At 29.5% G+C, this 12,750-nt stretch overlaps 1 protein-coding gene across 2 annotated transcripts; it reads left to right on the forward strand.

The window, feature by feature from the left end:
* The first annotated feature begins 9,867 nt into the window (after positions 1-9,867).
* Positions 9,868-11,821, forward strand: LOC120086711 (transcription factor bHLH87). Of its 2 annotated transcripts, XM_039043482.1 has the most exons (3): positions 9,868-10,022; positions 10,226-10,383; positions 10,487-11,821. In XM_039043482.1, the coding sequence occupies exon 3, from the start codon at positions 10,502-10,504 to the stop codon at positions 11,681-11,683; it is 1,182 nt and encodes a 393-aa protein (XP_038899410.1). In that variant the 5' UTR covers positions 9,868-10,022; positions 10,226-10,383; positions 10,487-10,501; the 3' UTR covers positions 11,684-11,821. The 2 variants fall into 2 exon arrangements, with proteins under 2 accessions (XP_038899410.1, XP_038899411.1); XM_039043483.1 differs by having other exon boundaries at positions 9,868-10,383.
* The last annotated feature ends 929 nt before the right edge of the window (positions 11,822-12,750 follow it).

A 12,750-nucleotide genomic window follows, 5' to 3' on the forward strand; every position in this document is an offset into this window, starting at 1 on the left:
TGTTTATTAGATTGAGTGTATGCACATAAAATAAAAATTATTTTAATAATAAAAATTTGTTTATACAAAGTTTACAAACTACTAGAATATAAAAAATATTTAGGACATTAATCCCAACATTTGTGAATATCATGTGGCCCCAGTTATAACTACAAAAATCCCCCCATTCATCAATCAACCCCAACATGGTCCAGTCCATGTATTGCCTTCATTCCCTTTCCATCATGGACAACTCGATGAAATAAAAAAATAGCCATCTTCACTGCATTCTCATCGCTCTCAAACTGATAACCTGGTAAATCATTGTTCAACTCAGTATAACTTCTTGAGCCTAAAAGCTTTTTCCTGATCAAAATCAATTTTACGCTTGAGACTATATCTTAAACCTGTCACAGTATCAAACTTGTCCCGATCAAAAGAAACCTTCCTCCCTAGCAACTTAAAACTAATAACGTCTTCCCTATCCTCTTGTACCTCCAGAAAAAGAATATAATCACACAAAGGCCCATTAAAAACTAACTTCACATCCAAAAAATGGTCAAAAACAGTCTACCTAAACATATACAATTGCCTAGGTGTTAACTTATTCTTAATATTGGAGACGGTTTTTTCCAGATGAGAACAACAAATTAGATTTGTCAGAAAATTGTTAGAAGTACAGATTGTAGTCACCAATGTCATCTGTCACACAAACCACAAGCCATACATTCAACTCAACAATCAAGTAGGCAAAACAATACACATAAATCTAGAATCTGCCTAAAATCTTGATGAAGAACTCGGTGGAAAACTCGCCTGAGACGGTGCCCTAATAATGAAGAACTCGGGCCATTTACACCGACGTGCCATGAGATTAAGGTTTTGGTCCTATTCTGTATAAAATCTCGGGGATGAACTCAGGTTACATTTACCTTGAGATCGTATACAAAATTCTAAACTCAAAGGTATTAAACCCAATCTTGGTATACATATAAACGATTTGGAGCGCAGTTCATCGAATCTCGATCGAGATTCAAACAAATTCAATTGAAATAACATGGAAAAATTCCAAAAAAATCATCAATAACAGACTACATACACAAAAAAAGAACAAATATTGCAACATACACAATCACCAACCCAAATTTCAGTGTATGTGAAAGGGTAGGAGTATTGATCCATATACTTTAGATATATTCAAAAACCCTAGAAAACCTCTAATTAAAAATGAAACAATATACTTAAAGAAGTAAATACCTTTAAAATAAGTAAGCTTAAGGATGCAAATAACCGTGGAGAGGAAAATTTCACAAAGAAAGTAGGGATATCTCGGGCGAGTTGAGGAGTTGGATCGTCTGAAAGGTTTTCGCGTATATGAAAGAGTTTTTTTAAAAGGGTATTTTCGTCCTTTTACACGACTGAATAATTTGAACTCATTACGTTCAAACACAATCTCGGGCCCGATCTCGCCCGAGAAGACCCAAGCAAAACCAATTCTACGAGATTTTAGAAAACTTGTTGTTTTTAAAATGTGAAAACTAAAGGGGGTTATTTTAGACAATTTCCCAAAAAACTTTGATTTCTATAAAGTTACAGCGAGATGAAACAACTGTACCTTTTGAAGCGACCAAGCTCGAATATAACAACTATGGAGATAATGTTGGCTAAATTATACAAAATACTCATAAACTTTGTAGTTTGTGTAAAAGATACCCTTAAATTTTCAAAAAATTCAAAAATACTCTTTAACTTCCAAAATGAGTTCAAAATTACACTTACCGTTAGTTTTGAATGGAAAACGTTAGTTTTTTGTGTCAAAAATACTCTTGAACTTTCAAAAGTTTCATAAATACCCTTAAACTTTAAAAAAAAAGTAAAAAAATATCTTTATTATATGAACACAAATCATTAATATTATTTTCCACCTTTATTCTCTCACCCATTCTTCAATACATTATTAACTATGTGTTAATGGCCAATCACATTTTTTATTTGATTATTTATCGTTTTGGTATGTTTTGAGAGATTTTGATTTTGGAATTTGCTGAGATTTTTGTGGGATTTAGTTTTGGTTGCTGAAAAATTTGTGTAATCTAAGAATTGGATAATTAAGAGAAAAATGCGAGTATCTATACAAAAAAAAAGAAAAAAAAAGAAAGAAATCTATATAATTTGTTTTAAAACTAATTCTTTTTAAACTTGAGAAAACTTCAAAGAAATTGATCACCACATTAATGGTATGAAAAATTTTAAACTTTTTTTTTTTTTTTTTTTTAATTTGAAAGTTATTTTTGTGACAATGTATTAACAATTTCTTTTCTTATACTAATGATGAAGGTATTTTTTTATTTTTTTTAAGTGAAGGGTATTTTTGAAAACTTTTGAAAGTTTAGATGTATTTTTTTAAATAAAACTTAACAGTTTCCATCCAAAACTAATGGTAAATGTATTTTTAAACTCCTGTTGAAAGTTTAAAGGTATTTTGAAAATTTTAAAAATCTATGAACATTTTTTTACACAAACTAAAAAGTTCATGAGCATTTTTTATTATTTAGCTTAAAAAAGTTAGATGAAACATTTTTTAAAAACATTTTTGATAAAAGTAACCATATTTTGAAGCAACATTTGCACCTTTGAAATATTTGGTCTCTATACCTTTTTTTGGAATAATGATTTAGTTCATGAGGTTTAATATGCAATGATTTTGTTATATATTTTAAACGTAGGGAAAATATTAATTTTTACTCTTAAATTTTTGCAATTAAAATTTTGAACTAATAATTATATTAAATTAAACTTTGAACTTTTATAAGTGTATCAATTCAATTTATATTATTCATTCATTTTATTTAGAATGTTGTTATTATGAATAAGTGGTATCAAAGTTATACCCTTAACTTAGTTGTGTAGGTGTGTCTCAATAAGATAATCATTGTGATCTATATTCTATAGTCGATGAGCTTATGGGACAAGGGTATGTCCAATAAAGAGTGACTTGATTACAAGTGATATACTTAAGAATAATATGCAAAGATAACTATTTGAAAAGAGATTTGATAGCACTTCATTCAAGAGGAAGATTGCTTAGTGTTCATTAACAAACGAGAAGATCATCAATTTCTAAAGGAAGAACAACAACTTTATTGGTACGATGAATTTTAAGTAAATAAAAAAAAAATATATCGTGAGAACTTATACTTAAAATAAATAATATCATATTACTTGAAGCTCATTCCCTTTAACATAGAGTAAACAATAGGAATTTCACATTTCTTTGGGAAAAAAAATGGTCACTCCACAAATTGGGGGCAATAAGACGGTGTCGTTTAAAGAAAGAGTACAATACTTGGACGAAAGAGGACAAGGTAGAAAATGACGAAAAAAACAAAGATAATGTTAATTTAAAAGACAGATTGGAATTTTTGAAAGAATGGTAGAAGTGGGGGCCACACATGGCGAAGGCTTCGCTGTTACGATTTTCCACGTGAGACAAGGTTATCAGGAGACAACCCAATGAGAGGAGGCCACGTGTGAAAGGATGGTTGCGTTCACGTGTGAGCCGTAATAATGGAATTGACAAGGATATGTGTGGGGACCAATGGGGAAAAAAAACGAATGAATGAAAAAAGAGAAAAAGAGGGGCAAAATGCAATGTAACTGATTTAAGGGCCTTGATTTCCCCTTTTTCCATCATAATTGTCGCATCAACGGTCAGATTTGCATGATGGATGAGGAGATAAAATGGACCCAAATTCATATTACAAAAGAAACAATCGCATTTGACTTGGTCCCACTAAATTTTTTATATTGGACGTTGAACCTTATGTACTTCTCTAATTTGGTTTTTGAATTTTTAAGTTTTATCATACAAAAATTTGTTTTCAAATATAACAAAATATCACAGTATATTTGTAATAGATCGTGATAGATAGATACAGATAAGAATACAGATAGTAATCTATCACGATTTTTTAAAAATAAAATTTGATATTTTGCTATTAGTTATAATATTTTTTTTTAACAATTTTATCATTTAAAATAATTTTTTTAAAAAATATAAAATACATAATAGCTCTTTTAAGTTTTCAAATTTATCTTTAATACATTTTTTAAGGTATAAAATGATTTAATAGGTTTATAAGCTTTTAAATTTATGCCATATAATTTTATGTTAAATTTGAAGTATTTTTTTAAACGAACCTATGAAATATAAAATTGTATTGTTTGTCTAACAATATCATGGTCTTTTTTTTTTGGGAAAATTTTGACATTTTAATTTATGTTTAATAGATTTATAAATTTAATGAAAGTTTCAAATAGGACAATGATTTATTAGACACAAAATTGCAAGTTTAATAAATATATAAGACGTTTTAAACTTCAAAGACTTAGGGTGTGTTTGAAATACATTTTCAAAAGTTTAACTTAAAAAATAAATCATTCTAAAAGAATTTAAAGTGTTTGGTAACCGCTCAAAATAGTTTTTCAGATGTATTTTAATAAGTTTTTTTTATCATAAATATTTAAATAAAAATGAGTTTTTTGAAAACATTTTTTTCTCAAGTCAATCAAAACGGACTCTTACAGTTTTTAATATTTAGACACATATTATACACATAATTTTCAAAATTCATATGTGAAATTTGAAAACTTTTTAGTTCATAATTGTGAGGTAGAGTATGAAACTTTTAACTTAAAAAACTAACTTGTATTTTATTCACTAAACTAGGCTTAAATTGGCTTTTCAAATAATTTTAAATAGTCTTAAGCTTTTTTTTATATATAATGTACATTTGACACTTATTTAATGAAGATTGACTAATATCACGTGACTTAGAAATCAAATTAAAGTATTTGCAAGACTATTAAAATTAATTGCTTGATTAGCTACATGAGGATCAAATATGTTCTTATTTGCTACCTATTACTATTAGTTTGATTTACTATTATATCGTGCTACATCTTATTTAAATACGGTGAAATGAAATTTTATAATTTTACTTTGTCAATAAAAAAAACTATTAAAGATAATTAGATAAACATTATTTAACATGTGATAAATGAATTTGAGATTATTGGTTTTTAAGTAAAAATATTTTTCACAATTAAGTTTTATTTTTTCTTTTCCCAAAAGCATTTAAGATTTGATTGAATTGATCAAATACCCTTTGAATTTTCAATTCCATGTAAATAATCCCACTCTTACAAGAATCATATTGAAAACTCACTCTAAATTTTAATTTCATTCTTAAGAATAAATTCTCATGTATTATATGAATTCCTTTCTTCATTTTATATTTAAATGACTATGTCATGTTACCTGTTTAGGCAAAGATGTGACAAAGTGTTCTTTTTTTCTTCTTTTCAATAAAGACAAAGAAAAAGGCAACAAATTAGAAGCTTCTTTTGTTTGCTAAATTCACCATATAGAGCTACTTTTTAGTTTTTTTTTTAAAAAAAATCTACTATAGCTCTTAATTATTGTTCTATAGAGATATGATTTGATAGTTTGAAAGATGGAAATTATTGTACTAATTTGCACTACACTCCAACTTAGAGAGCAAGGAAAAAAAATAAATAAAATTTGAAGGGCATTTGAGTAATTATAAAAATATGCCTTCCCTTTCTATTTTATTAAACTCATCTCTTGTTGCAAGTGGCTATATGTAATGTAACATACTTCTACTTGTAGGAACTAATTCCCTCCTAACTCATGTCATCAAAGTCCAAAAATTCCTCAATTTTTTATTGAAGCATGCATTTGCAAATCTGAAATCTTTTATCATTTACCATCTATTATTAGAAATTATATATATATATATAAACTCTTACCTATATTATTAATAACTCTTATATAACTATTTATAATCGACGGTGGTATATATCATATATTTTATTTTCTATTTTGAAGAAAATAATCTACACATAAAATTTAATGTATGTCATCTTCGCACATTAATGGAAAACGAGACAAAAATGTTCATATAGATGTAAAATAACATAATAATAGAGAAATAGCATTTAATGGGAGAGAAAATTCATGAATAATACATTGTTCATTTACATTGTTACACCACATTAACAAGCTCACATTAAAAAATAAAAATAAAAATAAAACTCATCATTTTTTTTTTAATTTTTTACAATTTGTTTGGGGGAATCAAATCTTTGATTTCGAGGTCAACCATAGAAACTTTCTGCTAGTTAAACTATGTTCATTCGGGTTAAAATAAGGAGAATTTTCAAAAATAGAAAAATAAGATAAATTATTTATACAAAATAGCAAAAATTTAATCTTTTTAAATAGAGGATGATAGAAGTTTATCAATGTCTATTAGTGATAGAAATTGATAGATGTTGATAGGAGTATATCATTGTCTATCAGTGTTTCTTTTTTTTACTATTTCTGTAAATATTTTGATATTTTTGTGAAAAATTTTCTTAAAAACAATAGAAACTAATACATCTACATATCAAGAAAAACTTATTTTTCTTGAGGCAATTGTAGATAAAGCAATCAATGAAAAGTATTAATAGATATATCACAATACAAAAAAAATCATAGATAAAACAAAATTTAGATTGAGCTCTCATAAGTCTATAAATGATAGACTATATTACTGATACGAGTTCTATCCGTGATTGTAATTATCTAAAAGTGCTATTTAAGTAATTTTTTTTTTTTAAAAAAAAATTATTTATCTGAAAAGAAAGAGAAAAATGATTTTTATATTGTAAAATGGGTGAGCCATGATCCGAAATTTGGGACAAGTTGCAGGGAGAAAATGTTAGAGATGAGACAGTACATGATGTCTTACTTATACCAGATAACATTTGTCCACTTTGTAAGGCAAATACAAATAGAATACTCTGATTGACAGTTTCATATTCTCAGCCCCATTATATAGTTTCTATGATTGAATTTTAACCCAAGTTAGAATTTCCCAATTTGTTTACCTTTTTCCTTATTTGGCTGATATATTACAAAAATACCACTATTTTTTCAAAAATGGCAATATTTTTGTTTCTACCTTCAATATTGGATGAAAAATTGGGACTTGGGAAAGTGTATTTGGACATCGGTACACTTTTCTAAGTTCCACACTGTTTTAGGTAACTCAAGCATGACTCAACTAGTTCATTCATAAACTACTCACTTAAACTCAAACTTTCAATTCTAAATTACTAACGGTGTTTGGAGACTAGAATATAAAATTGAGACTTGAATACTGACACACAATTCTAAGTTTCACATCGAGCATTGCTCAACTAGTTGGCTCATAAACCACTCAATCAAACTCAAACTTTCGACTTTGAACTGATTCCGGGTCTTAAGTACATAAATTGGTTAATCCAAGTATAGCTCAGTTGGTTAACTCAAAAACCACTTACTCAAACTCAAACTTTTCAAGTCCAAATGGATAGAAATTATAATTAGAATGTGGAATGAAAATTGAGACTCAAATATTGTCACATCGTTGTAAGTCATGCAAGTTGGTTAATTCATAACCTACACATTCAAACTTAAATTTTTTTCAACTCCAAATTGATAGAAACTATGGAGCCAATCATGTTGAATTTGTTTTTGATGTTCATATTTTGCAATTCTTTCACTGTCATCTGCTGCAAGAAAATTGGGGGTATGAAGAAAAACATGAGAGTTGACAAATTACAAAGAGATGTTTCACCAAAACATAGCCTATTTAATGAGCTCACTGATTATGGGGAGCATGTGGGTGCTCAGCTCACAAGTCAGAAACCAGTTTCTCTCTCTTTCTCTCTATTATGTAAGCAGTTAATAAAACCAGGAAGATGAGAATAAATTTTCAATTTTTTCCCTTTTAATATAATATATTTATTATGCTCTCAAATCAAATTCTTCCTAGCTACAACTATACATTATATAAACCTTATCTTTAGGAGATATGATCTTCATTTTCTTAATTTTAATTTAACCAAAATCATCATAATCAAGATTAGAATGTAAAATGTCTTGAATCTATGATATGGTGTTCTGACGTACCTTGAACGGAGTTCGAATTGCAATGCCTCAAAACCTAAACTTTATTCGTATTTATGTTATTACGATTTGATCTACAGTTCGGAGGAGTGCGCTCTTAATTATAAACTCTCTAATTTTAAGGACACTGTTGAAATCTAAAACCTGACGTGTTTCTCTAGTAATAAAATTGTTCTCTCTTTATGTTTGTGGACGTAACTAATACATTATTAGTATCGTTCATTATTTACACTTTATATTTATCTTTGATTGTTGATATCATAACAATCATCATGAAAAAAATAATACAACATTATTCTCTTTGTTCTCTTTTTTGCTATATATACAATGTTTCTAAATTGAATCCTTTCATCATTACAGTTAGATGTTTTTGGTACATCTAACATTTATAAAGCTGAGGCCAAGCTCATTATGATGCTATTGACATTTCCAAAAGAAAAGGAAAGAGGAAAAAAATGATAAAAATAAAAACAATATACATCAGGAATCACTATTACTTATCCCCCCTTTTTTTTCTTGGGTCAATTCTAGATTCATCTAATTTGTTTCTATTTCAGAGATAAACCAGATAAGGTATGGATAAATAGATAAGGATCCCTTTCCAGTTTGTTTGTTTTTTTTTTTTAACATATGTCTTTTTGATGTTTTCTTTTGATAATCTCTCAAAATTGTGTCGTTGTCTTCAATAATTAAGGAATCATTAGTGTGAATTTTGCAAAGGAGAAAAGGTAAAGCTATGATTAAAGCTATGATTAATAAGAAAAGTTTTTATTGTTAAAAAGATGTTTTTGGTCTGTCAAAAATGACAGTTTTTACAGAAAGCTAAGCCTTTTTAGTGCGCATGGCATTGGTATGGCATATATATTAGCAACCAAAAAGGAGGGTCGGGTCAGAGCTAGAGATGAGCTCTCCCCACTTGAATAAACTATAAAAATAAAATATTGAAAAAAAGGGGGAAATTTTCATTTTTCAACCAAGTTTTGATACCAAATGATATAAAAACCAATTTGAAAATTAGGAAACTTTTAATCTATGCATCGAGATAGATCCGGTATTTCCCTACATCCCTATTACTTAGCCACGCTATCTACTTATCTTGAATTACTTCTAAAGAATGAACTATCTCCACAATCTGACATGAGTCTTTTCAATATGTTTTGTTCTCATTCACATGTTTCATAAGAAAATTTTAACACACTTAACTTTGGAGTTTCTATGATTGAGCCATCGAAAATAAAAATGTATCTTGTTAGTATGGGTTGTAATTTTCAATTATTTTAAGCCTTTCTTAACCATGTTTTCATATCTCTAGAATCTTTCTCATTCAGATGTGATCTCGATTCATTTATGTACTTCTTTTAAATTTGGATGTTACAATCTGAATGTTCAAGCATGCAGCATTAGATCGAAATTGGAAAATGATGGTGTAGTGAATCTCCGTCATCAACACAAGGAGAAAAAAAATCTCATTTCCATAATTTAAATTCAAAAAATCGTTATGTACAACCTAATGATCAGACTTTAGATAGCCTCTTGAAAACCATTCTTTTGAATTCTTGACGATTCTTATCAGTTCCCCACTTGAATAAACAATAGAAATAGAATACTAAAAAAAAAAAAAATTAGAAAAAGGGGAAAAGTTTCATTTTCCAACATAGTTTTGATTTAAAATGCATCACTGAAATCTCATTCTTCCCAATTTGCAGAAATATATATAGTGATTATTTTATAAGATAAAAGAAATCCTCCCACCAAACTGACAAAAGAAAAGCTTATCTTTTTCAAACGCATTATATTTCTGTCAACTGCTGAGTTATATATATATATATATATATATATTTTTATCTTTCTTCCCTTGTGCTCGTTGTTTTACATCTTCAAAGTACAATTACCAATATTTTGTTGCATTATATAGCCTTTGGCTTTGGACATTTTTCCTTCCATTCCCATCTATAAAAACCAAACCTTTCTTCTATTTTCCAGAAAATGACATTGAATTCTATTTCTCCATAGCCATTTCAAGGTACAATAACATAACAACTTTCTTCTTCTTCTTCTTCTTCTTCTTCTTGCTTTTCACTCACTTTCTTGTTTTATACGTTTTCTCTTTGCATGAATGTTTGGACTTTCTCTTTTGGAGTTTCTCTTTCTTTTTCCAATGGTTGACAAATATTAGTCGCCAAAAAACTGACATAAGCAATGGCCGTTTTCTTCCTCTTGTCACAGTTTCTTCATCATTTTCCAAATTAAGAAAGAGTTGGTTAGAGTTGTGCCAGAATGTACAAAAGGACTTTAAATAGCTGAAGGAAAGTTTCCAACTTTTATTCCCCTATTCAAAAAGCTTGAAATAAGATCAATCTTTTTCGTTTTTCGTCATCGGTTCGGTAAGTTTCCTGAATTCTCTTATTGTTTAGCTTCATTGAAACAAGAAACGATAAACGAGAAATGACGTGCGTTAATGAAGTTTCGTTGTGTTTTGTATTTCAGGAATTTGAGCTGATAATGGATCATTTGATCTGGAATGGATATGGATCAAGAGTTGCAATGAAGACGACGACGACGACTTCGTCGTCGTTTTGGAGAAATTACCAACAAGGAGTTGAAGAAAGGTTCATGATATCCAACTCAGATAATTCCAACTTCTTCAACTCAGTTCAAGACTGCCCAATTAAAGAAGCTGCAACTTCTTCAACTCTGGTATCAAAAACAGGGGAAGCTTTGGTTATGAGTCCTCCATTGACAAACTTTACAACATCCAGCAACATGGATGTTGTTGGCCTTGAATCACAGCTCCTCCCCAGTTTCAACGGCGACAGATCGGTGACGGTAACGACGTGCTCTCTCGAGTCATTGGACTGTTTGCTTTCAGCTACAAACAGCAACACAGACACATCAGTTGAAGATGATGGATCAGTTTCAATGATGCTAACAGATTACACCAATTTATGGAACTTTGGAGGCAATGCAGCAGCATCTTCAAGAGAATCTGAAAAGAATGGTTCAAATTCTACAAAGAGAAGCCATGAACAAACTCATTCCAAAGCTGCAGATTACTCTATTTTCTCAAATAACATCATAAATCTATCTGATTCCACTTCAGACAGTGGAGGATTTAGGATCATAACAGATCAGAATCTGCCAAAACAGAAGAAACCCAGATCAGAAAAGCCACCGAGTTCATCAAACATCAATTTTCAACAATCATGTTTATCAGGATCTTCTTGTATTGATCAAGAGCCTGATCCAGAGGCCATTGCACAAATGAAAGAGATGATCTACAGAGCAGCAGCTTTCAGGCCAGTGAATTTGGGGTTAGAAATGATAGAAAAGCCTAAAAGGAAGAATGTGAGAATTTCAACAGACCCACAAACTGTAGCAGCAAGGCAAAGGAGAGAAAGAATCAGTGAGAGAATTAGGGTTTTGCAAAGGCTTGTTCCTGGTGGAAGCAAAATGGATACAGCATCAATGCTTGATGAAGCTGCAAATTATCTCAAATTCTTGAAGTCTCAGATCAAAGCTTTAGAGAATCTTGGGCAAAAGCTTGAGTCTTTGAATTGCCCTCCAACTAGCATAGCTTTCTCTTTCAACCCATCTTTTCCCATACAATCATCATCATCATCCTCCCATAATAATTTCACACTCCTAAATCCCAACCATCTTATTAACCAATATCCCCAAAACTAATCTTTCTTCCTCAAAAAAACTGTCCTCAAGATTACTCAACTTTTGATCAACTGATGTAGCTCAAATTTATTGGTTCATGTTTCAATCTTCAATGTCTCTCTCTCTCAACACAAATCAATAAATTCACATTGCACCCAATTATCATAAATCACTTTGTTAGAATGATTAGAGGTTGGGTTAACCCAAAAACTTAAGCTAATGATTTAGATAAATTTATTATTTTAATGCTTCAATAGTCTCTCACTTCTAAAATTGAATGCGTAGAATGTTCAATAGGTAAAAATCAATATTCATAGGAGAGAAAATGATATTACACGAATTCAAACACAACCTACAGTTTAGAAGTTTAAGTTGATGAGTTACGATAAATTTAACTATTTTAATACTTTAATAAGAAAGATTCAAATTAAAAAGAAATCCGATTTTCACACAGTACAATTTAAGGAGCTATAATCCAAAGAACCATGCTGCTGCAATATGCAACAGAAAACTGGCTGATCATTGGAAATCAACCATAGAAATGAAAGAGTTTTTCTTTTCTTTTCTTTTTGTTCTTGGAATTACAATAATGGGGACTCTTTTTTAATGATGATTGATTGATAATGAGGGTTTAGCTTTTTGTGTGTAGCAGGGGAAAAAGCTTAGTAATAATAGCAGTATGATTAAGATGAAAGGGGAGTTAGAAAGTGAATGGTCTTTGTAATTGAAAAGAATCAAACTTTTTCTTGGAGGAAAAACCTTTTTTTTAAAATTTTTCTTTTATTAACAATTCTGATCTATTTTGCATATTTTTTACTGTAATTACCAATGCTTTTGAAACATTCTCTTTGGAAATATGAGCCAAAGTCAGTGGTGTGGTCTCCTTGATTCAATCCAAAGCGTGCTCTTGGGAATCACTCCAAATTTATTGCTAAGCACATGCTTTATGCTTCTTTTTTGGTTTGGTATTAAATCTCCCTCTCTCTCTCTTGGCACTATATTAAGTAGGATTTTTGTTTAGCTATGTTTTTTGTTCTCCAACTTAGCACAGAATCAGGTTTTTCATTTTTAAAATACTATGTAGCTTC

The sequence above is a fragment of the Benincasa hispida genome, chromosome 9 (assembly GCF_009727055.1).
Source record: "Benincasa hispida cultivar B227 chromosome 9, ASM972705v1, whole genome shotgun sequence".
NCBI lineage: Eukaryota > Viridiplantae > Streptophyta > Magnoliopsida > Cucurbitales > Cucurbitaceae > Benincasa > Benincasa hispida.